General features: G+C 40.0%; 1 protein-coding gene across 3 annotated transcripts in view; it reads left to right on the top strand.

Moving 5' to 3' along the window:
* LHX8 (LIM homeobox 8) overlaps positions 1 to 26,247 on the top strand; it is a 28,322-nt gene extending 2,075 nt beyond the window's left edge. Inside the window, exons 2-10 of one of the 3 annotated variants that reach the window (XM_053591424.1) lie at positions 898 to 1,194; positions 3,108 to 3,194; positions 3,569 to 3,730; positions 7,429 to 7,550; positions 9,600 to 9,820; positions 10,261 to 10,364; positions 15,530 to 15,625; positions 21,053 to 21,236; positions 25,537 to 26,247. In XM_053591424.1, the coding sequence (XP_053447399.1) occupies positions 1,114 to 1,194; positions 3,108 to 3,194; positions 3,569 to 3,730; positions 7,429 to 7,550; positions 9,600 to 9,820; positions 10,261 to 10,364; positions 15,530 to 15,625; positions 21,053 to 21,236; positions 25,537 to 25,613 (1,134 nt within the window). In that variant the 5' untranslated portion in view covers positions 898 to 1,113 and the 3' untranslated portion in view covers positions 25,614 to 26,247. Of the gene's footprint in view, positions 1 to 897; positions 1,195 to 1,378; positions 1,446 to 2,181; positions 2,272 to 3,107; positions 3,195 to 3,568; positions 3,731 to 7,428; positions 7,551 to 9,599; positions 9,821 to 10,260; positions 10,365 to 15,529; positions 15,626 to 21,052; positions 21,237 to 25,536 lie in introns of those variants that run through there. The other 2 variants (XM_053591425.1, XM_053591426.1) reach the window with 2 other exon arrangements.
* Positions 26,248 to 26,615: the final 368 nt, after the last annotated feature.

A 26,615-nucleotide genomic window follows, 5' to 3' on the forward strand; every position in this document is an offset into this window, starting at 1 on the left:
TTACAGGCCTTTAAGAGATAGAGACACCCCGATCTTCTTGTATTACTTATGCTTCAAAATTTTTCAAAAACATTGGAAATAAAAATTATGAAAAAATAAACATCAAATTCCTCTTCAAATACGAACCAAGTAAAATTTATACCATAAAGAAGCTTTTGAAACAAACACACCCTCAAAGTTAGGGGGTGAGTACCTCCCTCTCCCCCAACCCCCCAACCTGCAGTCAGAACTTGAGACAGCAGAAGGCTGAGTCCAGGACTCAGTGGTTCTCAACCTTCCTAATGCCGCCAAGTATTTTCATTGTTAAAAAGGGCCATGCTCATTAGCAACATACTTTTTGTCTTTCTTGCAGCCTTGATTTCAAATCTAGTCCCAAATCATAAGCGTTTGTGCTCCTCAGATGTTCCTTCTTTATCTTAATGAGAAAACTTTTCGCAAAGGGAGGAGAACCCGTAGATAAGTCAGCCCCCAGGCTGCAGCCAGCGGTCACGTTCCTCTGCTAGACTGGAGAGCTGCGTCTCAAGAGATGACTAAAACGTTCAAGGCACCCAGACCTCGGCTTCCCCTCCTGCTTGCTGCAGAAAGAGATGTAACCTGAATCTTTGTTTAGGTTTTGGTTGGGGAGCGAGAATTTAAAAGTCATGGCAAATGCAGAGAGCAGACTTTTTAAAAAGTCAAGTTAACAGGCCATCCCCCATTTTTTTTTTCTTTTCCCTCTAATAATAAACCTGGAGTTGGCCGTCCTGATAAAATCTGAACATGTAGAGAAGGCGGGCTTTCCTTAAGGAGGTGAAGCTGTTCCTCCAGGAAAACACTTTCCCCCAGCCCCCCTCCCTTGGTGTAAGGTCCCACCCTCTGGAAAACAAAACTTTTTTTTTTTTTTTCTTTTCCTGAAAGGACAGACCTGAGTGAAGGTGGGGAAGAACAGAGCCCATCAGAGAATGGTCAGGGCCACCGTGGCCTCTCTGGTCGAAGACACGCTTGTAGCACCCTCGTCCATCTCGGTGTCAGCTCCTATTAGTGCCTTGGGGCGGAGGAGGGGGGGAGATCGGCAGATACGGACAGCCTCTGACCCTCCGGAGCTGGTATGTGATCCGCAGCCCTAACAGTGCCATGTATTGGAAGAGCGATCAGATGTTTGTGTGTAGACTAGAAGACACGGACGTGCCGGAGCTGGCAGTGCCTCCTGAGAAGGTGAGCGAGCCCATGGCCTGGCCAGACCAGCTGAATCATAGTGTACTTGAAATTCGAGTTGTTTGGGCTTCAAAACGAGGTTCAGAAACTACCTGTAGCGGCCTCATCTTTCGACCTGGCAATTTTTTTTTATTACGTAGTAGCTTTAGTCAGTAATCACTGCCCTCCCTCCCCAAAGCTCACTTAACCTGAGGCATGGAGCCTGTAATTTGGGAGAGGAAGCCTCGAGCCTAAGGCGCTCGTACGTCCATGTGAGTCGCGCTTTTGTTTATCTCCCGTGGCGATCGTGGCGGTCGGTAGAGGGGGTCGGGAGGACTGGGCGACTGTCGGGTGGAGCCAGAGACCCCGCTCCCCGCGCGGACACTTGCCGGCCCCAAGGCGCACGTCTGGGCGCAGGACACAGCGCGCTGCCGCGGGCCCTCCGCAAAGTACAGGGAGACTGGACTGCGGAAAGGCCTCGCGGATCACAGCGCGAGGCAGCAGAGCCTTTTTACTTAAAATACCCAAAGAAGCAACCCTTAGGGTACAAAACGAATTACACGGTTTTGGGAACCTGACAAGCTCGCCCCTCACGCGGGAGGCAGGGCTCTTGGGTGCCCCGCGTTGTTAGTTTGAAAATCATTTGCAGCATGTTGGGAGGCCCCGGTGGGACCCGCACCGGCGCCGCTGACTTTTGCTCCGACGCTGGCTGGGGACGACCCAGCGCGCCGGGAGCTTTCCTGCTAAACTCTGTGCGCGAGAGGGCGCGGCGGCGGGGAAACAGCTCGACTTCGCTCCTAGAGAGCGACCGGAAGGGCAGGGTCCGGCAGAGGGTCCCGGTGACCCCCAGGCTGGGCTGGTATCTCTCCGGGTACTCCCCGGGGCTTGGGGGGGAGGGAGGGAGCTGAAGTTAGAAATGGCGAGGTGCGGGCCGCGCGCGTTCGGTTTGGCCGCCTGCCCCCAAGCTAGAGTTCTCAGACGCCAAGGCCGAAAAAGCCCAGAAAGGCTGCGTTTTCGTTTAGGAACAAAACTCCGGCAAAGACTTGGAAACACTTAAGTAACGCGTGATGTTGCTTAAAACATTTTGACCGAGACTGGGTGAGTCCTTTTAATGGCACAAATTAAATTCAGCTGGATATTTCCTATTATTCGACCCGCTTTTTGCGCTGGCTAAAAATAATCCTTTAGGAGCTCAAATGTTGACTTACTGAGCAATAAGTGGCAATTTACACCTTAAAGAAACGAGTGTAAATCACTTGCGACTCTAATTGCTGTAAGTTTACGAAAGAGCTGCTGGCTCGGTTAAATCTGAAGCATTTTCATTCAAATTGTCATCGGAACAAACCCCAGGCTTCTTAAATCCCGTTGTAATTAGCTTTCAAGTATCCTATTAAACCTCTTCACCTTTCGGGCTATCCTATTCAAAAAGCCCCCTTTTAAAAATATATGTGTGTCTTGCTCTTTTAATTGAGGTTATTAAAGAAATCAAGTTTCTTCCCCCACCCCCTCCTGAAGCCTTTTCTTCTCTCCCCTTCCACCTCCCTCCCGCCCCGCACCCCCTCTCGCCCGGTGTTCCCCGCTCCGCCGTGATTGACGTCTGGAAAGAAAACGCTTTGTGCCGAGATGATTGTTATTAACTTCTTGTCCCCGGCGGGGGGGCGGGTAACCGCAGTGCTCGGATGAGCGCCGGGGACCCGAGCCCCGAGCGCGGCCGCCGCGCGCCCCGCGATCCCCCGGCGCTCGGGCGGCGGGCGAGGGAGGCTGCGCGCCCTCACGCCCCGGCGCCCGCGCCGGCGCCCCCGCGGCTGCACGCGCCGCCCGGCGCGCCGGGGGCCTCCATTAAAGCGCCCCGGGGCCGGCTCGGACCGCGCCGCCCGCCCTGAACTTCCGCTGTCTGTGTCTGTCTCCCCGCCGTGTCTGCTGTCGCCGCGCAGTGCTGGGGGCTCATGTCGGAGGAGTGCGGACGGACCGCAGCCCTGGCGACCCGGAGGACTCGGAAAGGCGCAGGGGAAGAGGGACTGGTGAGTGCGGAGGGACCGGGGCGCCGCCGGACGGGCCGTGGGGAGGTGGCGCACGACACCGGACCGCTGTCCCGCCGCTCCGTCCCGGGCCCGACTGGCCCCTCGGGGAGCGGGTGGAGAACTCGGCTGGCCCGCGTGGCGGGCAGGGCCTCGGGGCTCCCGGGTCCCCGCAGTCAGGGTCCGCAGCCCAAGGGGGTGCGTGGCCAAAGATTGGACACGAAGGAGAGCGAGAGAGGCGACACCTTAAGAAGTACGCAGGGGGAGGAGGGTGCCAGGAGGAAGGGAGGGGAGGAGGAGGGGGCGCCCCCGTGGGTGGGGGGAATGCGAAGAAGAGGAGGGGTCTAGAACCGTCAGCGCCTTGCGGCTTCCTGCAGGTGAGCCCCGAGGGAGCGGGGGACGAGGACTCCTGTTCCTCCTCGGCCCCTCTGTCCCCGTCGTCCTCGCCCCAGTCCATGGCCTCGGGCTCCGGCTGTCCCCCTGGCAAGTGTGTGTGCAACAGCTGCGGTCTGGAGATCGTGGACAAATACCTTCTCAAGGTAGGACGGGGCCGCGGGCGCAGAGTCAGCGAGGAAGCGCTGGTGCAGGGAGAGGTCCCCCACCGCCTCCCTGCCCACCGAGTTTTGGATGGAGTTTGTAGGCTTTCTCTGCCAGTCATCCCAGTCTAGGGCAACTCATGCGGTGGGATAAAGTGCGAGAAGAAATCTTAGCCTCTTCCATCTTATTTGTGACACATAGCGGTCTGGAAGTGCTGATTCCACGAGTGGGGTACTTGTATTACAGTCACCTGCCAACTTGGGGAGGAAGCGAAGTGGAGAAACCCTTACCTATTTTAAGACAGGACCTTGGTTACTTATTCTTACTTTTTAAAAAACTGAGCCTCGGATTATTACCTTCTTAAAAGTCTTTGTTCCCTCCAAGTGGACAGAGGTCCCTCCACGCTAATAACCCCCTGCTTAGAGAATTTTAGTTCAGTTTGTTCTGATCCCCCTTTGCTAGTGTCTCTTTCGGTGAGAGCCATCATCGTAAAGCGTGTTAAAGGGTCTTTTATGGATATTTTAAAATTTAGTCTTATACTTATTTACACTTACCTGAGAGTTTTCCTAAGTAAAAGTTCATAGGAGCATATAAATAAAACATTTCAATGTCTCTCTGCTCTGGGGCCACCCAACACAGTTATGTCTTGTCTAGTGCTTGGGCAAAAAATGGAAATTGATGCAAAGTTAGACACACAACCCTGGAATGAAGTGTTTCAAGTGGTGGTTTGAGAATTGACTGTCTGTCTTAATTTGTTTTATTTTCATTTAAAATACGATGGAGGAATTTTGGAGTACAAATTCTGGCAGGCCACAGTTACTCATGTCGTTACAGACAGGATCATGGTCCCATGTATCTTAACTTTAATACCATAGGTCTTCAACTTAAATCGTGTTTTAAAACCACTATTTAAAATAGAAGTCCCCCCTACACTGAATTAGTAGCAAATCAGTTCACTGTTTATTCTCTCTCCACACCACTTAGGTTCTCAGAAGGATTAATTAGAGTATGTGGTCAAAATACAATTAGGTAAAAAAACCTTTCTTCAAGGTTTTACCTCAATGTGCAAAGCTGCTTCATCTGTTAAATGGGAATAATACTTTATAGATGACATCCAATGGTGAAAACACTAAAAAATGACTGTTACTCAGTGATTGATTCTTAAAGCTGGCAAATTAGCACAGCTTTATTTATAAATCTTCATGCCCGAGATTTCACTTTCAATGTTGCTAATCCTGAGCCTTTTTGGATAACTGAAAAGTCTTTTGGATTAAAACTAGCTTCTTATTTTTAATGAGTCCTCTCAACAATTAGCATAATCCTTAAGAATGTTTCTGAGTAGATCAATGGAGGCTGTAACAGTTCATAACAGAAGATACAGAAAAGTTTACGATGAAGTAACACTTAACACACTCGCAATGCATAATAGTTTCTATCTTGTACATAATAAAATACATTTACATATTACATATCTTTGTATTGTATGAAATATCTAAGTTATTTTAGTGAGTCACATAAAGCTTTCCTCTGTAATAGGGCAGAAGGCCCCCGAGAAGTCTTCCAAGTACAGTCTTAATTGCACTATTTCTTATACATATCAGTGTATGAATTCTAACTAAAGGTTGATATTATGATTATATAAAAAGCCTGAGTTCTCAATTTTTTTTCATTTTAGTACTTATTCTTTCAGATAATTTTAAATTCAATTTGAATCAATGATAGAATATAGTTAGACCCAGTACCTAGTACAGAAATAGTATTGGAAGATTTAACTAAAGTAGAAAAACACCTTGTGGGGCAGGTCAATGGAGACAGAATGAAAGTATGAGAGGAGTTAGAAACATCTGTTGCCTCATCTAACACTTCAGAGCCCTGTTCTTCTGGTAGTTGTGCGGGCTTGGTCTGATTTATATGTTTAGGAATATGCAGATTGGGTCATACCAGCCAATACCAGGTTTGTAGTCTCCAGAATCTTTTCTTCATCTTACTTTACTTCTTGGCAAATAAATGGAAGAGAGAGCAGCTTGGGGGAGGTTTGGGGGGGGGGGCAAAGTAAACTTGGAGGAAAGGTGGCAAACCAGGCATTAAGTTTGGCTTTAAAATAGAGTGTGGGGCCTGCCCTAAAGCTTTGCTTTTAAAAACAAAACAAAACAAAAACCTGGGTAAGATTGAGATGCAGCAGCAATGGAATTCTAAAGGAAGCCTCTACTTCTGAACTTTATCTAGTTGGGCCCCTTTTAGGGAAAAAATAAAAACACATCTTTATTTCTGGGACGTAGTTGATATTTTTATTACAGTTTTCTCAGATTTCCTTCTATTATTTCTTTGCTGTTTCCAGTATTTTCTATAGTGAGCTTGTAAGTTATTTTAAAGAAAAGCCAAAAACTTTTAAATTCAAAAAAGAAGAGACTCTGATTAGAGTTTCAGAAAGAGGCGCATAACTGTAATTAGAGGCCAGAAAAACTTCTTCTCAGCTTTAAGGTACTAACATATCTCCTCTCATAGGAAAACATGTTGAATAGCAGTTCTGATATGAGGAATTGTTGGGGAGATAGTCTTTGCTGTGAAATGCTGTAGCAAAAGTCTTATCTCACGGTCATTTATTTTCCTGTTTTAGTCATCAGATCCATTTGTAGGATGTAACTGGTGTTTTCATGTACTGCTAATCTTTTACATGGGGTTTAAGCATAAACCTAGTTCCTGTGTCAGTTTAACAAGGGAAAACTTTAGTAGCCTGCATTGCAGGCAGGCCAGTTCGTCTAACACATATCTTCAAATTCTAAAGCTAAAGTTATGGTACTTAGAGGTTATAGGACGATGGCAGCAGTGAAAGTGAGAGTAATTATGATTTATTTGTTCCCTGAATTGGCAGTATTTAACGCTCTTATTCAGAAAGTATGACGTGCTGTGCCTTACTAAACACCATCTTAGGCTTTACTACTTGGAGTATAAATAGACAATAATGCTTGGGTACTTTTTTAGAACTAATTATAATCAGATTTATTTTTTTTCTCCTGTAGCCAAATGAGAAAGTAGGTTTACCAGTATGCTCTACTTCTGCTTCTATTGTTTCTGTACAGCTGTTTAACGTTAGGAGGGAGCCTGGGCTTTTGTCATATCAACGTTTAAATCTACCTTAGCAATTTGTTTTGTAAGGGAAATGGATTGCCTAGCTTCCTCATGAGGGTAAGTATCTTACAATGATGCTTTCCACTTTTTTTTTTTTTTTTTTTTTTTTGCTTTCTTCACTGAGTATACAGTTTAGAATTATTTAGCCAAAAGGTAGGGTGAGAAGTTGTCTTGATTTCTTAAACTACCAGGTTTTATAGTGGAAAGAATTTGGCTCAAAACAAAACCAAACTTGCACATACAACTTCTAAGTGACTAAAATTGTCCCTGTATTCATAAAGATTCAATTTAGGAAAGAAAGAAAAAACATTGTGAAACATTCAAAGGAATTAAAAAAAATATAAGCACAAAAGGTGGTATATACCAGTGTGTTTCTTCTGAGTGAGATCTAAAAGACACTATATCCAGATGCTATTTATATGAATGACACCTTTTTGATGAAAATATTCAGAACATGTATTAAGTTATTAAGAGGGCAGCATCTTAAATTGCCTGATATGCAAAACCAATGAGTGCTGTTGTTAAGCGTGGTGTTAGGATGGCGTCTCATCCTGCCCCTGTCCCTTCACAGGTGAATGACCTGTGCTGGCATGTCCGGTGTCTATCCTGCAGTGTTTGCAGAACCTCCTTAGGAAGGCACACCAGCTGTTATATTAAAGACAAGGACATTTTCTGCAAACTTGATTATTTCAGGTATGCATGAAGCTTTTGCTTAGTAGACATATCAAGATACTACGCATAAAGAATTTGGGGATAGGCTTTCTCTTGCTTGATTTTGTTTATTGAAGCTCAGTTTTTCTTACATAACAGATTTCAAAATGAGTATGCGTCCATATTTATTGAGATATAATTAGTATTAAAACAAAAAATGCATGTTTAACTCCTTTATGAATTCGGTATACAAAAATTAATTTTAAATAGTGTTTTCTCTTTGGGAATGAAAATGGTAGGCATGAAAACAGGGAACCTTCTTTGCTGTGCCTAGGTGTAAAGTATCAAATACACAGTGACTAATTATAACAAAGTCCCTGTTTAGGGGAGTGGTTAGATGAAATAAAATCATTATAGGGGGGAAAAAAAATCAAGATTTTGTCATGCATTTACCAATGTACCATAGAATTATTTGTAGTCATACACCAATAAAATAAAATGCTAGGGGGTTGGCATTCGTATAATATGCTAAACAATATTATATGGAGAAGGATCGATCATCCTGGTATCAGAAATACACCAAATCTAATTATTCTGTTCCCCAAACCATGTCTGTTGTATGTTCAATCTTTAGTTTGTGAAATTATATTTGCATTAGATATGAAATACAAAATTGTCTCTGTGAGATCTCTTTATCATTGTTTAAATGTACGATTGCTTCTAGAATATAATTCTTAAATAACTACCTATAAATTGAAATAATTCTTAAACATGACTTAAAAAAATTATACCATTTTTACTTGAAACAAAAAGTCCATTTTAAAAATGGGGAGATTGATTTTATACAATGAAGTTTGTGATATTCTGTTGTTTATGCTTCTTTTCTAAATACGATTTCAGACAATTTAGTGATTGACTTGAAAAAAACTGGTAGGTAATTTAAAGTAGTTCATGAAACCCCGAGTCCTTTATTTTATAAAATCACAGAATTTTATAACTGCCCAAAATGTCTGTTTCTCATGATATTTACAATCTATTTCTTCAACAATAGTAAAAGTTTGCTCCCCCTTTACATAGACTAGGCTAATCTTAGTCTTGTATGGTAACTTAAAGGTTTGGTTTTAAAGATTTATTGAAAGTTCTTTAGAATTTTTGAAAAATACCATCCTCTATTATAGTTCTGAAATTCTGAATTTATTATCTATTATAATTCCGAAATTTATTTTTAGGCTTCAGTTTTTCAGAGTTAGAACCGACTGGCAGTACCTTTAAAGATGTCTGTATCAGTGAACGGATACAGACATGTACACTTATCCAGCGTGACTTGGGCATGCCAAGTGAGGACTGCGATTGCTCCGCAGGAGACATAACAAACAGTGTCTCATCACTCAGGCTGGAATAAAAAAGAAACACTTAGATCTTGCTTTGGTATTTTTTAAGGCTGGCCTGCATTTAAAGTCAAGATATGTGTCTGAAAGTTTTTGGTACTCTTTTATTCCCTCCTGTGGATACTAACGCAATAGCTTCTTCATCAAAGGAAACATTTCTGAGTTTTCCTTCCTTCCTTGACTAGGGTGAAGAATGTCCATTCTACTCTTTCTTTGATAATTTCAATCTTACCTATTAAAATGTTTTACCACTCTAAAAAATATTTAAATATTTTCTAATCAGCTCCCTTTGAAGAAGGCATGACTTCTCTCTTGTGTTGGTTTCCTTTTGTACTTGTGTGCTCTCAATCCAGAGACCACGTGTTTGTCCTGAGTCTCTAGGTAAATGTATAAAGCCACTGATAATTCAATACAACAAAAGGGAGATTGAAATCTTTCACTCATTTTAAAACAAAAACTCACTAGTCTTTCTGGGGAAGAATGAGACGTTTTTATAAACAGGGTCGCAGCTCAAACCTATCTCAAGTCGTGGTTGCTTATTATATTGACTTTTAGGCAAATAATAGATTCATGTTTCATTGTGAAGATATTTAAGTACTCAAGTTATTTCAATGGAGTAACATAATGTGTCAGTTTGATCTTAGACTGATGATTATCTCACCAAGCGTCAACATTTCCCCTCCTACCCTTCTGTTTACCGTAGACGGTATGGTACTCGCTGCTCTCGATGTGGGAGGCATATCCATTCTACTGACTGGGTCCGGAGAGCCAAGGGCAATGTCTACCACTTGGCCTGCTTTGCTTGCTTTTCCTGCAAAAGGCAACTTTCCACAGGAGAAGAGTTTGCTTTGGTGGAAGAGAAAGTCCTCTGCAGAGTGCATTACGACTGCATGCTGGATAATTTAAAAAGAGAAGTAGAAAATGGTAAATACATACTTTAATACTTTTGAGTCTTTCAGGAAATGAATACAGGCATAAAAATGACTTTCTCCGAGCTCGTCTTAATGCATTATTCTATGTAACATGTAATCGTGGTAAAACCCATCGTGCCCTTCACTGTGAGCGATAGTCTCCATCTGTTCACAGGGAGAGCTCTGGTGTATAATTGTTTTCCTGTACTTGCCTTCTTAAGGATGGGCCTTGGATGTACACTGCTAACTTTTTATACTTTTCACTAAATATACAAGCCTATGAGGAGAACATGGTGGAGTATATTTGTAGTATGTTTTAAAATTTAAGGGATTTTGCAATCCGGAAGTCGTATATCATTTCACAACAAGGCAAGAGATGCAAGCAGCCTATTACTGTGAGATGGGTAGACTCGTGTGAGTTACCAATGTGGATAATATGTTTTCTAAATGCAGGTAATGGGATTAGCGTGGAAGGTGCCCTCCTCACAGAGCAAGATGTCAATCATCCAAAACCAGCAAAAAGGGCTCGGACCAGCTTCACAGCAGATCAGCTGCAGGTAGACATGACGCTGAATTCATGAATTTGAAGTTTTCCCACCAAAACAAACAGATGTGTAAACAAAACCCTAAAGCAAAAAGCAATATCTATGCTGCCTGGAAAGATTTTTATGTTTTCTAAAAAGTTACGTCTGTTTTTATGAAAACTAACTTGGTGAATTTATGAAAACATACTTACTGCCCTAAAGTGTTTGTCAGTATTTCCAATACTGTGATATGATGTAAGACAGTCATTCAAACTTGGTTTCCCTGGGATCTGTTGGTATCAGCATCAAAGTGGAAACTAAATATTGTTCTGTGCTAATTTCATGATAATATTTTAACCTAGGCCTTTGTATTATTATATGTGGTTACAGTGGAAGGCAAAATATTTCAACACACTGAAAAGAAAGACACCTGAGTCTGTGAAACACTAATGTGTTAGTTTTTTTTAATCAAACCGCCACAGGTTTTTAATGGACAGGGATATATGGTTTTTGAGTAGAAAATAATTAAAAATGCCTAATGTAAACAAGAAACTACTGGTTGACTATAACTCAGCAGACCCTTTCTTGTTTATAAAGGGAGTAGTAGGAGTCATTCCATAATTTGATGCTAAAGATTATATCCCTGAAAAGGAAGGGATTCTTTTCAGCTTAGTCACCTTAAATATAATTGCCATAAATTTAATTTATGCACATTGACAAGAAAATAATTATTCCTTGCTTTATATTTAAGTCTATGCATGTAATGATTGTTACATTTTTGCAAATTGTGAAATCACATTTTCTAAAAGATTCGTGTTGGGGAGGTATTTGTTATATATTAAGGTAAAGTAACATTTATGGAACATCTACCTTGTGATGGTGGGTGCTGTACACATAGTATCTATTTTAGCTCAGACTTTAAAGGTTATAGTGTTAGCAGTGTTAACAAACGAATGAAGGAAACTTTTGAAAAATAACATGCATCCTGAAATCTGCCAGTATTTAAAATGGATACAATAAAATGGTTCAAGAGAGAATTTTTATTTTGAGAATGACTAGGAAATAAAACGTGATGTGACACAAATCTTCCAAGGGAAGTTAGTATTGGAAAATACTCTAGCATTAACATCTAGATTCATTCTAAATGTTTTTCCAAATAGATGATTGTTTTGGATTTCTTCATTTAGGTATAAAGAATATGGTCAATAAGTAATAAATGAAGTATAAGGCAATTGAGAGAAATATGTATTTCTGTTTGAACCTTGTTTTCTGGGTGCTTCACTGGGTTATAATAAACATCACACAATGCCCCAAGTTAGAAGGTGTGAGTACTTGTGGGAGACCTGGAAAATTGCTCAGCCACTAACAGGTGTCTGGGTAAGAATAGAATCTCTAATAGAAATACAGGGTGGACGTGAATTTTGTGTGCAGTTTAAAATAGTCATAACTTGAAATTGTGCACAAAATTTATGTCCACCCTGCATATTCTATTTTTAAAATAGGCTGGTGGTAATAATTACAAGGTTGATAAATGACATTTGCTGTAAAAATTATTAAAATTCTAATTGAAAATTAGGAACCAAAAGTTGTTATGCTGCCTATGAAAAGATGATTATAGATAGATTAAAAAGGAATGATATTTGGGGTGGGGGGAAGGCTCTCTGTGTGCTAAGTCCTATCTATGTCAGGCATTTTATATTATCTCCTTTACTGTATAGAATAATTTCTAGATGTAAATTAGCCACATCCAACAGGTACAGGGACTCCCCTCAAGGCAGACCACCCAGGGAATGGCAGAGAAGAGACTTGGACCCTTCTTCCCAAACCTCTGGTTTTCGGTTTGCTTGGACTTCTAGGAGACCATGAGTGGAATTATGCCTTAACAAAACTCCACTTAATGGAAGCAGCAGTAGTTAAAAGGAAAGAGCGAAATTCTGTATCTTGTAAATAGCATTATGATTTTAAATTGAAAGCATGCATGAAATATTGAAGCTGTGCATTATGGTGTGGAAAGGTGATCTGAACCATTAAGTTTTTAACAGTGTATATCAGAATCTTAAGTTTAACAAAAAATAAAAGGATTAAGTAATGTGCTTTCAAGGCATATTCTCATTTATTCAATATTTGTTAACATTTATCTTATGCCACAGATGGCTGAAACAAATAAGCTATGATGATTATCCTTAGCGGTTCTTTAAGAATTGGGGAGAGTATAGATATATTTTTTAATGAATTCTTTTATTTTAGCCAGACCCACTATTAAGTGAGACAATGCACTCTTTTTCTCAAACTGTCCCATCTTTTAGAATGCCAGATATATTCAAGTGGACCTTGAATTCAGGAAAATAAGAATATATTCTGGAAAATATTCTGGGTGAGCAGTGAGTAAGTCAAGACTGACTCTTCAGTACCTGCTTCGAACAGAGGAGAATTCAAATAGGACAAATAAATAACTTCCCAAAATTCTTTAGGAACAAATTGAAAGAAAAAATAATTTAAGACTCGGAGGATGTGTTAGCAGATATCATTTCTATAAATGTGACAAATTTGAAATATATTTATGAAATGCCTGTCAATATCATGGTTTGCTTATTATAGTTGGGAGCTCTTGCTCAACGATGATTAATATTAAACATGCCAAAGTTAACTCCTACTTCAGTCTATTTTCAGACTGAGTTGGTCAGCTACTGCTATGCAAACTCCTGACATTTCTGGTAGACTTCCTGTCCTTAAAATGAGTGTCTGCAGCATTTCACTCCTCGGTCGTATTAGAAGAACATGGAAAAGGAGTGGGGTGGGTTTCAGTGCTAGTGACTGGAGAAAAGTGAAGCTAAGTAGAAATTAAAAGGGTCTTGTTGTGTGTGTGTGTGTGAGAGAGAGAGAGAGAGAGAGACTAAACAAGGTGCTATTAATAGGAAGATCAGTAAACACATTTTACTTTTCCTTTACAATATCCCTATTCTAAATGATCAGTATTGATTTAAGTTTTGCTTTTTTCCTCAATTAGAAGTTGCTTTATTAAATGTAACTTTCTTCCATTATTCAACTTGTGAACTATAAATGCATTTATGAAAGCATGCTATTTCTGTTTTACAAATTATCGATAATGCCCTGACAAATTCCCAAATACCTGTTCAGCTTTTTCTATTTCAAACATTAAAAACAAAGATATCATTAGTTTGCTTATTCTTTTTTCTCTTGGGATGTTATGTGTCCAGCTACATGTAAACACAGCTCTATTTATACAGGAAGATGTTAACATATCACATCTGGGGTAAGAAAGGAAGAATGAAGTGAATTGAGCGATAAACTTTTAGGCCAGTTCTGCCTTTTTAAAGAAAAAAAATCCATATTCTATTTAGTGAGTATAGAGATTACAGTGTAGCTGGATAGGAAACTGAGAATACTTGATTCTAGAAGAGTCCCTAATCAGAAAGAATTTAAGAGAAAATATAATTTGTAAGCCTCAGAGGTTCCCTTGAAACATGTTGGCCATTTTCTCCCCACTGTCTTCAGATCTTCATTGAAATGGATTTTTAAAAAAACTCTCACCATAGCAGCTTGTTTGTTCTCTTACAAATGCTTAATTATGTCCCACACGGTTTAACTTCTAGGGATAAGAAGGATAAGACATATTTCTGTTGACCTCAAGGAACTCTCATTCTGCTATGGCGAGTAGATTTGTAAACAAATTATGTAGCTCCCCCGTGAATAGCGCGGTGAGAGGAGACCAAGCTGGGAGAGGACTGTCATGGAGAAAGCCCTCAGTTTTGCCTGCTGGGAAAGGTGTTGAGGCCGCAGACCTTGGGGTCTTTAGGAAGGTTGGTGTCACACATCCCACACTTGAAGCACCATCACAGTGGATGTCAAACTTTTCTCCCTCAACCTTTACGATAGCATTCCTTAAATATTATAATATTTCCCCTGTTGACTCTCAGTAATAAAGTTCACGTTTCTGACTCGATTCCCATGATGATTCTCTTTTTCGAGAGAATTCAAGGCTTTTGGCTTGTGCTTTTATTCTGCACCCTCACTTCCTTCCTTTACATTTCATTATATAGGGTGTCCCAAAACTCGCCTCTGAAGTCTCCATACATAGAGAAAATCAGAAATTATATCTAAGTGTACCTTTATTTACAAAATAGTCCTGACCAAATTTTACAAAATATTTTCTATCTGTTGGCCACGTCTTTGTAAAATGTTGTCAGGAATGTTTGGTAAAGTACATTGAGCTATCATTTCCCATTTTCCCTATGTATGGCAACTGTCAGGGTGAGTTTAGGGTAACCTTTAGGTAGTTATTGGCATGTCTGCATCTTTCTCCCAAGAAATTAAGACCAGGGACAGTTGATTCATATATTGCTATATCATCGCACTTGGCTTAGTGGTTCTAATCCAAATATTTACATCAGAGCTGTGATGTAAATCCTGTGAGCTTTTTTTATATTGCATATAAAAGTTTAGACCCTGTGAATTCTTATCCAGTGAGTTGGTGGGTTTCTCTTGATGAGACACCAGATATTTTGTATAGAGCAAGTGCTCCAAACCATGGTGGAGTCTGTACAGTCAAGTGGAATCCATCTGTTGAGCTGTGTGAGATTTGCAGATTAATGAAAATTGTACTAGGGGCTTTGAGCCTGTTTACCTCAGCAAAGGTTGGGAATACACGTGGTATTATTATTATTATTTTATTATTAAATCAGTTGTGTACATTAATGCGATCATGGGGCACCATACACTGGTTTTATAAACAGTATGACACATTTTTCATCACACTGGTTAAAATAGCCTTCCTGGCATTTTTGGTATTACTTTGCATTACATTTTCTAGTGCTGGCAATTTTTAACAAAACAGAAAAAAAATTGTAAATGAGACTCATACTATTTGTGCATTTCAGTTTTAAGAATGAAAAAAAGGTGAGCTTAGTTTTAACAGCATTAGTTGAGAGAGATGGTTTTATGTTGAAATGGATTTTTTAAAGCTCTTAGCATAGCAATGTGTGTAAATTTACAAATTATTCATTATTTTTCACTCAGACATGTTTTCCCATACTGGATTTCAAGTAAGAAAATACAACTGTATCGTGTTCACATCATGTCTTATCTCTTTCAATCAAAATGCAAAAAGACAACTAAGCTGCTTATTTTTAGCTGTTTACTATTATATATATATTTATATATATATTTTTTAAAAACAGGTTATGCAAGCACAATTTGCTCAGGACAACAATCCAGATGCACAGACCCTCCAGAAACTGGCAGAAAGGACAGGCTTGAGCAGACGTGTGATACAGGTGATTATTTTTTTTTTATTAAATCATAGCTGTGTACATTGATATAATCATGGGGCATCATTCACTAGTTTCACAGACCGTTTGCCAAGTTTCACATATACCCTTGTAAGATGCACCGCTGGTGTAATCCCACCAATCCCCTTCCCTCTACCCACCTCTCCCCTCCCTCTCCCCCTTCCCCCTATTCTTAGGTTGTAACTGGGTTATAGCTTTCATGTGAGAACCCTAAATTAGTTTCATAGTAGGGCTGAGTACATTGGGTACTTTTTCTTCCATTCTTGAGATACTTTACTAAGAAGAATATGTTCCAGCTCCATCCATGTAAACATGAAAGAGGTAAAGTCTCCATCTTTCTTTAAGGCTGCATAATATTCCTTGGTGTACATATACCACAATTTATTAATCCATTCGTGATTGATGGGCACTTGGGCTTCTTCCATGACTTAGCAATTATGAATTGGGCTGCAATAAACATTCTGGTACAAATATCTTTGTTATGATGTGATTTTTGGTCTTCTGGGTATATGCCCAGTAGAGGGATTACAGGATTGAATGGCAGATCTATTTTTAGATCTGTAAGTGTTCTCCATCCACTGTCATACTTTAAAGATCTTGAAAAAACAATACTTCGTTTTATATGGAATCAGAAAAAACCTCAAATAGCCAAGACATTACTCAGACATAAAAACAAAGCAGGAGGAATTATGCTACCAGACCTCAGACTATACTACAAATCGATAGTGATCAAAACAGCATGGTATTGGCACAAAAACAGAGAAGTAGATGTCTGGAACAGAATAGAGAACCAAGAGATGAATCCAGCTACTTACCATTATTTAATCTTTGACAAGCCAATTAAAAACATTCAGTGGGGGAAAGATTCCCTATTTAACAAATGGTGCTGGGTGAACTGGCTGGCAACCTGTAGAAGACTGAAACTGGACCCACACCTTTCACCATTAACTAAGATAGACTCTCACTGGATCAAATATTTAACTTAAGACATGAAACTATAAAGATACTAGAGGAGAGTGCAGGGAAAACCCTTGAAGAAATCGGTCTGGGCGAGTATTTTATGAGGAGGACCCCCCTGGGCAATTGAAGCAGCTTCAAAAATACACTGCTGGGACTTGATCAAACTAAAAAGCTTCTGCACAGCCAAGAACACAGTAAGTAAAGCAAGCAGACATCCCTCAGAATGGGAGAAGATATTTGCAGGTTATATCTCCGACAAAGGTTTAATAACCAGAATCCACAGAGAACTCAAATGCATTAGCAAGAAAAAAACAAAGGATCCCATCGCAGACTGGGCAAGGGATTTGAAAAGAAACTTCTCTGAAGAAGACAGGCGCGTGGCCTTCAGACATATGAAAAAATGCTCATCATCTTTAACATCAGAGAAATGCAAATCAAAACTACTTTGAGATATCATCTAATTCCAGTGAGACTAGCCTACATCACAAAATCCCAAGACCGAAGATGTTGGCGTGGATGTGGAGAAAAGGGAACACTTTTGCACTGCTGGTGGGAATGCAAATTAATATAGGTGATTATTTTAAAGGCATAGTAAGAGATACTAGAATTTCTAATTCTGGGTCTTATGAGTGTTCATTTTTTTCTGTGTGCAGAAATGTCAAAGCATGAGTTTCCCAGGTTAAGTCTCCTCATACTCTAAATCAGTGTTTTAAAACCTGATATTAATAGTCTGCTTGGGCTGGGCTGTCATTTGCCAGCTGCTGCTGTGCACACCTTACTTCATTCAATGCTCACAGCAACCCAAAGATCTTCAGGCTAAAAAGATGACTTCCAGGCTAAATCTGGCTCTGGGGCCAGGAGCTTTTTCAGCATTTTCTGTGACTGTGTATATAGGGAGGTGCTGGTGGCCTTTGCCAAATATCCAGGATGAGGGAGAGGTGTGAGCAAAGCTAAGAAGTGATGAATTAAAGCAAATTTATTGCACTATAGCATTTGTGTTTGGGAATTACAGGAAATGAAATTGTTGAAGTGGACTATAAATGCAGAGATCTCTCCTAAGGAAGGCACTATTTGTGGTTTTAGGAAAAAAGAGTTGAGTAGCGCCTGTGGCTCAGTGGGTAGGGTGCTGGCCCCATATACCGAGGGTGGCAGCTTCAAACCCGGCCCTGGCCCAACTGCAACAAAAAATAGCAGGGCGTTGCAGCGGGCGCCTATAATCCCAGCTACTCAGGAGCCTGAGGCAAGAGAATCGCCTAAGCCCAAGAGCTGGAGGCTGCTGTGAACTGTGACACCACGGCACTCTACCAAGGGTGGTAGTGTGAGACTCTGAAACTCTGTCTCTAAAAAAAAAAAAAAGTTTGTGCTGATACATTGAAAGAATTAGAGTTGAGAGAGGTTAGAGGTAGACAGCATGGTTGGGATGCCCAGCAAAGTGATTTTTTTTTTTTTTTAAGAGACTTGACTGGGGTAGTGACCCTAGAATTCATTTGAGAGACATTTTATTGACTGGGGACTAATGGCAGGTGACAGGTGAGAAAGATAAGAAAAGGGATTGGAGGCTATAATGGGGAAACCAAGAGGAGTCAGAGAATTATTGAGTTTAAATTTTGGAGTCAAAGTGTCCATGGGAATGGTGCCATTGACAGAAATATGAAGGTCAAAAAAGAGCTGGACTGGTAGTTGCTTAGCAGACAGTGATAGTGACAGTGGGCAGGTGAACAGGTATTTGAAAGGATGAACATGACTAGAGCAAAGAGACCTAATACCATAAAATGGAATAAGATCCTTTGTTTTCTCATTTAGATGAGGTGTTACTATGTTGCTCAAGCTGGTCTTGAACACTTGGCCTCAAGCGATCCTCCCATCTCAGCCTCCCAAAGTGACGGTGAGGAGGCACAAGGCCCCCCACCTGGCTAGGATAGAATCTTTAAAAAGAAATCATAGAGTGGGGGCGGTGCCTGTGGCTCAGTCGGTAAGGCGCCAGCCCCATATACCGAGGGTGATGGGTTCAAACCTGGCCCCGGCCAAAATGCAACCAAAAAATAGCTGGGCATTGTGGCGGGTGCCTGTAGTCCCAGCTACTCGGGAGGCTGAGGCAAGAGAATCGCTTAAGCCCAGGAGTTGGAGGTTGCTGTGAGCTGTGTGAGGCCAGGGCACTCTACCGAGGGCCATAAAGTGAGACTCTGTCTCTACAAAAAAAAAAAAAGAAATCATAGAGTGTAAAAAGCGAGGAATGGACTTTAGGGAGAGAGTAGAGTGAGAGACTGTTCAAATGGACGTAGAAACATCCTGAGGCAAGGATGTAATTGGTGGAGAAGTAGCAGGCAGGCTGAAAAGGTGGAGTGAGTTGAGGAAGGAGGTGACCAAGAGCATCAGATGTTAGAGCAAGATCAGGAAAATGGGAAATGATTCTAGTTAATGCTCAAAGTTCAAACAAGTTTAAGGAATGAAAGCAAATAACCATAAAAGGCATAGATCAAACTCAGTAGGCAGAAAAGGTAAATTTCTGCATTGGGCATATATTTTCTTCCTTAAGTTGGGTGGCTGATCCGTAGGTGTTTATTCTTCTGCAGACTTGAAGTGTTTGTATATATGTATATATGTAGCTTGTATAATTCAAATAGCCGTTCACTATATGTTTGAAAAATTAATTATTGTGATCTTAGTGATCATTACCTCTTTGCACAACACTTTAGAAAGGTGAAAGAAATGAGTTCTGATGACTAGGCCTCAATTCTAGTATGGAAATTAGGTCATGCCAATATTGAGGGAAAACAATGAAATGATATAGCCACCTTCCCTGGCTATAAATTTGCTTAGTAAGACATTTGTAAAAAAATGGAAAGATAGATAGTATTTGGGCTTTTCATTGTTTTACAGCTAAGTAGATTCCATTCAGTATATATGTTATTGGAGATAAAACGATACTTTAAAGAAACTCTGGGAATCATAGTGCAATATCTACAACATTATGAGGTTACCTAGAGCTCTCTGGGGTGTGGGTGTGTGTGTTCCGTTCATCATAAGAGGGAAAGGCAGGTGGCAGCAGTTCCTGGTACAAGTTGAGAAATGTCTGAATGTGTCTTCTTGGTTGGGTGAGGCTGCTGATAGTAGTAGCACGCATTACAGAGCCTGTGGGCAGAGCTACGCCTGGATGGCGAGTGTGGTCTCTGAATAGGTATCTCAGAGTCTAATTCCCTGAGAATGGGGACTGGAGGCACCTCTCACTCCTTCTCCTTGATACTTACCTAAGTCCATTCCAGAAAATTCTTTAGGTGCCGTCTTTCAGCCACCTGCTCAGCGCTGCGTACCCCATTAAATTATTGACTTTCATTCCTTAGTATTCATCCCTGAGTTTACTTTGCCATCCCTCTATTTTTGAGTCCTAGTAACTGAGTGTTGTCCTTACAATCAAGCCAACTTTTTCTTATAAATTCTTCGCAGCTTCTTTCTGTTTCAGGTTATTCAGCCTTGAAGCCTTTGTGCTATTATTACCGCCCACCAGCCTGGAACAGAGAGTTACCCCTGACCTTCCCTGGCCTTTCCCTGGCCTTCTGTCCCAGTTCCAACATGTTCTTAACTTAATTCCCTAAAGTATTTATCCCTTCACTTTTCTTTCTTCTCATGGTAGAACTGTTTGGAGTGATGACAAATAAGTGCTGTGTTATTTTAATAGAGGAACGTCTATGGTTAAGTTTTGTCCCATGGCAGAGAACTCTGGCACAGGCAGCTGAGTCCCTGGAAGCATCCTGGGCAGTCTGGCCTCACGAGTGCCTGAGTCCAGTGCCTTTATCTCTGTGGGAGAGAGAGGGCAGCATGGTGGTCATGGGGTCAGTGCTTTACACTTGGTGAACACTTTCACCAGTGGATATTACAGTGTTTTCCTTATTACAGACCGGACCCTAACATGCGTCTTAGGGACTAGCCTACATTCATAGAAATTCAGCAGGTGAAAATGTCACTGGAATAACCGCATCAAGAGGGCTATAGAAAGCTCTGAATTCCCAGTAGGGATTTGAGTTGGGAACAAGAATTTGAAGTCAGTCCAGCAGGTGTCTGTGAACCTGCTTAGTAGATTTTGGGTTTATTTCAAGATTTCTCATTAAAAGGGATTTTTCTGTTTTTCTTCGTTTGTATTCTGAATACCGGTGGTAAAACGAAGGAGAATTCTGTGTAAGTCTTGACTCTTCCTTCTCTTTGTTCTTTTTTTTGAAGATCCAGATTTAGTATAGAATCAGTGTTTAAACAAGTCACCAGAGAACTATTAGCTGAGCAAGAATAGTGACCACTGTTATCTGAACTAAAATGTTTGCTGTCTGCAGAACTTTTTAAAGGCATGTTTACATTGATACTGTGCTGGTGTGGTAGAGTGATAGGGGTGGCGTCCATTTTTAAACTGTGTTGGTAACAAGCTCAGAGCTGACCAGTCCCCTTGCTTTTCTCCCCACGCAGGTGTGGTTTCAGAATTGTAGAGCACGTCACAAGAAACACGTCAGTCCTAATCACTCCTCCTCTGCCCCCGTCACAGCAGTCCCACCCTCCAGGCTGTCTCCTCCCATGTTAGAAGAAATGGCTTATTCTGCCTACGTGCCCCCCGACGGGACGATGCTGACCGCGCTACACAGTTACATGGATGGTAGGTATCCCAGCGTCCAGCAGCTGTCACCTCACCAATCAGCAACTGGCAACTTTTAACATTAGACTATCGATCCAATCACATTTTGAAATATTACCCCCGTAGTAGCTAGAAAACATCGTGGTGGGGGGTGGGGGAGTATGGCAGAGAGCCAAACCATCCACACAGTCTTCTTCCTGTGATTGCATTTTAAGAGACAGGTTTAATTCCAAATTTGCAGCTAAAATACAATTATTATAATGATGACTCTTAGTGCTTCATATTTATTTAGGAATTTTTTGTTTTCACCTGGTAAATATTTAAATAATTTATCTTCCTATGATCAAATTGTCCACACTCAGATCTTTAGATTGGGGTTTACTAAATTTTTGTCAAAGAAACTTTTTCATCGAAGCAAATCATACCTGTGGGAAAGTGTATGCATAATAACGACACAGCATGATGCATTAATAAAGTAAACGTTTCCCTGTGTGCACGGTCCAGATGGAGCAGTGGGACGCAGTTGACACCTTGCAGCCTCTCGTCTCTCTTCACTCACTTTCCTTCTCATCCAGAGTAACTAGCCCTGGCTTCCAAAACCACGCTTTAGTTTTTCCCTTTCTTTGGACCATGCAGGAAGTATTTTTGTCTCGCTTCTTTCAGTGAGAGAGTCTTACATGACGAGATTCATCTGTATTGTTGGAAGAATCAGCGGTTGGTTTGTTTTCATTGTTACGCAGAATTCCACTGTAGAAATATACCACCAATTTATCCATTTCATGTCTGGTGAACCTGTGTTTTCCCCAGTTTGGGCTTTCATGAATATGCTGCCATGGGCCTTATTATACATGCCTTTTGGTGCACACTGATTCACACTTTTATTTGGTATGTACTTAGAGGTGAAGGCTTTGCACATGTTCAACTTTTAATCAGTTCTGCCAGACAGTTTTCCATAGTGATCAGACCAGTTTACTCTTGGACCATCAGCACGACAGATAGTTTAAGGGGCTTCACATGCTCACCGACACTTGGGGTGAAGCAGTTTTTTAATTTTAGTGAGTTTAATGATTGTATAGTGCTAGTGCATCGTAACTGGCTTTTCCCTCATGACTGAAGTTGAGCGTGTTTTCCATTGGGCATTTGTGTATCATTTTTGGCTGTTGGTCTACTGGCTTGTCTTTTTTTTTTTTTTTTTTTAAGTTGATTTTATTTCTGAACATAAGCTGCTTATTAAGCTTTTTGATAATCACATGTGTTGAAAATGTCTTCCCAGTGGCTTGGCTTTTTTTAATTTCTTAATGGAATGCTTCGTTGAATACAGGTCCTGAATTTTTAATGTAATTTATTTCCTGAGTTTTTCTTTCGTGAGCAGAGATTTTGTTGGTGACCTGTTTAAGAAATTATTTCTACTCAAGATAGTCAACATATTACTCCTATGTTATCTTCTGGAAAGTTCATTTTACCTTTGACATTTGAGTGTGGTGTGAAATAGGAAATGAAGCTTTTTGTTATATTGATGACAATAAAAATTTCCTAGCTCCTCTGTAGAGCTACAGTTTCTATATGTTGTGTGTGTTAGTTGCTATGCTCTCCATTCTGTTTTATTATTTTGTTTATTTTTGTGTTTATACCTACCACGTTAGTCATGCTAGGTCTATAATTCTTAATATGCAGTAGTACCAATATTTCTGTTTTTTGGTTGTTTTAGTTTGTATCACCTATTTGTGACCTGTAGTATTTCCATAAGTTTTACCAAATTGTCAATTTCCATAAAAAAGGCAAAACAATTAAGATTTTGATAAAAGCCTATTATAGTTAATATAGAGAGCAATTTTAGAAAAATGCCATCTTAATAATGTTGTCTTCCATTCCATGAATGTATCTCTTTCTGTTTATCTAGGTCATCTTTAAAGTATCTCATTTTAGAATTTTCTGTTTAGTAATCTTGCACATCTTTTATTACATTTATTGCTAAGTATTTCTTTTGATGCAGTTGTAAATGGTATTTCCTCTATATGTAGAACCCTAGGTTGGCAGGTAATTTTTTCCCCACCCTTTGAGGATATGATCGCATTGTCTTCTGACGTCCATTACTTCTGTTGTTTTGCATATGGATAGCTAATGACCTGGCGCCACTGATTTTTTATTTTATCTGTATAATTTTGAAGGGCCATAAGTGCAGTTTGTTAGATGGATACATCGTGTAGTGGTGAGAGCTGGGCTTTTAGCGTAACTATCACCCAAATAATGTACGTTGTACCCGCTAAGTAATTTCTTGTCCCTCCGGCTTTCTCCTCCTGCCCTTCTGAGTTCCTGATGTCTGTTATTCTCCCCTCAGTGTTCACGTGTATGTTATTTAGCTTGCACGTACAGGTGAGAATATGCAATAGTAGACTTTTTATTTCTGAATTGCTTCACACTTAAGATAATGGCCTCGAGTTCCATGCAAGTTACTGCAAAACACAAAATTTCATTTTTTATAGCTGAGTAGTATTCCATTGTACATACATATAACACATTTTCATTACCCATTCAACTGCTGATGGACGCCTAGGTTAAGCTGATTCCTAATCTTTGTCATGGTTGAATAGTGCTGTGATGAATCTCTGAGGCGCTGGTGTTTTTTGATATAATAATTTATTTTCCTTTGGGTTGATACCCTGTGGTGGGACTGCTGCATCAAGTGATGGTTCTATTTTTAGTTCCTTTTGTTGAAGTCAGTGGTTGATCTTCTTGATCCTTTGGAAGTAAATGTCCTTTTTTCCCCTCAGCTCTTGTTCATATTTGGCTTTTACAAATTTTATTACTATGTTCCTACTGTGCTTCTTGAGTATGGAATGTATTATCTTTCATTAGGGAAAATTCTCAGCTTTTGTCTCTTTGACTGTTATTTGTGCCCCTATGAAAAAAAATTTAAATTTCAAATTTTTCAGCTTTTTGACCTTCTATGTTTGTCTCTGAACCATCTTCTAGTTCCATCTACTCATTTCACATCTAATATTCTGTAAAACTCACCCATTAAGTTCTTACGTTCAGTTATTTTTCAGTTTTCAAATTTCCATTTATATGCTGAAATCATATACTATATTGTCACTTTCTTATTTAAATTGTTGTTATAATGGGTAAGTCCTGGTCTGATGAAGTCAGTATCTGCATCTTTTTGAGTCTGTCCCACTTTATATTTTCTTCTTTGTTTTCAGTCAAGTCATGTCATCCTTATTTGCCTTGTTATTTGTTATTGAATTTTAGATGTTGGGTATGAAAAACTAAAAATAATTTTAGGTTCTGGATTATGTCATCTTCCACCGGAGAGAATTCATTTTACCCATCTAGCAGAGGAAGTTAGGCAAGGGAAAGATCAACTTAATCCAATTAACCACCAGTCCTCAGGAAAGCTGTTGAATTTCTGTTCTACTCTTCGTTGGATTCAGCCCTTTGGGATCACGAACGAAAGCCTGTTTTTTTTTTTGTTGTTGTTGTTGTTGTTGTCGTTGTATTTAACTAGAGCTTCTCCTCTTCCCTGGGCCCACAGCTTTGATTTTTGCTCTCTACCATCTAGCCAAAGTTTAACTTCTGAAGGCTGTGCTCCCATCAGCCTGTCAGAATTTCGTTTCCTTGTGGGATGCAAAGCGTTCTCATCTTCCCTCCCAGGTCTGTGGGACTTGACTTTGCAAGTTCTCATGACTTCAGTGTCTTTCAGTGCCCTCAAACATGTTTTTAAAAATTCTTTCCAGCTTTTCTAGTTGCTATCAGAGGGAGATTTGGTTTGAAGCAACATAGCCCATGGTGAAAGCAGACACTTCATTTTAGGATTCAGTGAAATAAAAATCAGAGTGTGTACCATTGTTGCTATTTACTTGCACTGACATTAAAATAGTGTGTGTTCACATGAGATACTGTAGGGTTGCCTGAGTCAAGTGTGTGTTGACGTATGTTTAGGGAGGGGGTAAACATTCTTAAAGGTGAGGCATCTTACACAGACACCTTCATGGGAATGCTGGCAACACTTCCCCAGAGCTCCCATCTTTCTAGCTGCAGGGTAAACTGTGGAGAATGGGGCATGGATGGAGGAAAATTCAAGTGGCAAAGTCTTGTGACCCCAAACAAAGATGAGGGCATAAAATCATTACTGGATTTTTGTTTAATACTATACTCTCTATCTTAAATAATTATTCCTCTTGCTGAGGTCAGTGACATGATGGTCACTTGGCACCCTCAGTGATAATGATGAACGCACATTGCCTTAGATTGGTTATGTTTGTTTTAAGTCTGTTTTATTCACCCTACAAAACTGATCCACAAATTTCTTTCTATTTTATAGCTCATTCACCAACAACTCTTGGACTCCAGCCCTTGTTACCCCATTCAATGACACAACTGCCAATAAGTCATACCTAATTCCTTTTTTCAGGGATAGAAATGATGAAGGATATAAACTTGTCATTTATTATGTATAAAATACCATGAAAGATATTAATGTTAATTTTTTATTTAACACCTAAAGCATTTCCGACATCACTTTGCTGCCCAGGTATGTATCTATAGTTGGCCTGCAAGACACTTTTATTAATTCTTCATTTTTTATAAAACTTATGTTTACAAGAAGAAAACAAATCAATCTTTTTTTTTTGTTGTCGACATAGTTCACTCTAGTGTGTATCTGTTAATTTATTTGTCATCAAAAGAGCACTTTGCCTAAAAGAAAGGACTGACAAGTGTGCAAAATGTTTACAATCTTTTGTGAAACTGTAGTTTATCATTAGTTTGTATCTGTAAGTTATTGGTATAAATATTACCTGTTTTTTTGTTATATACAACTTTATACTTCAAAGCTTGTATCTGTGAATTTGCAACTGAAATTTATTTTGCCAATGTTTTCTGAATGAACTGAATAAAGCTTCTGTTGTAGCCTGCCATGCAAACACATTATTGTGTTTGTGGTTGATGAATTATGTCTGTAAATAACACTATAGTTTAATAAGCCTACCATTCTAAGTTTATTAAACATTTTCCATTCTTGTGAAGGTTTCAACCCATTTGTTCTTTTTGTGTGTTTTCAGCAGTAAGTTGACTTTGTTCTCTTTAGGCTATACCAACTCTTAATTTTAAAGAATCATTTTGTTCTGAGCTGTATTGTGTGTACCTTTGAGTAGGAAACTTACCTGTAGATGATTGTGCTTACTCAACAGAACACCTGGGGGGAAAAAATCTAACTTGGCAAATAATCTCTTTTAAATCAGCAAATAAAATTAATGTGAAAGAGAAGACTGGACACTGTTCAAAGTGCCTTTTGGAGTATTATAACCTATAAGTCTGAGCCATAAGAATATATTTCTTCAGGGGTGAAAAAGGAGGATTCTCCATGTCGAGTTTGTATGTGAAGTTTCTAGAGCAAGGAGT

The sequence above is a fragment of the Nycticebus coucang genome, chromosome 5 (assembly GCF_027406575.1).
Source record: "Nycticebus coucang isolate mNycCou1 chromosome 5, mNycCou1.pri, whole genome shotgun sequence".
NCBI lineage: Eukaryota > Metazoa > Chordata > Mammalia > Primates > Lorisidae > Nycticebus > Nycticebus coucang.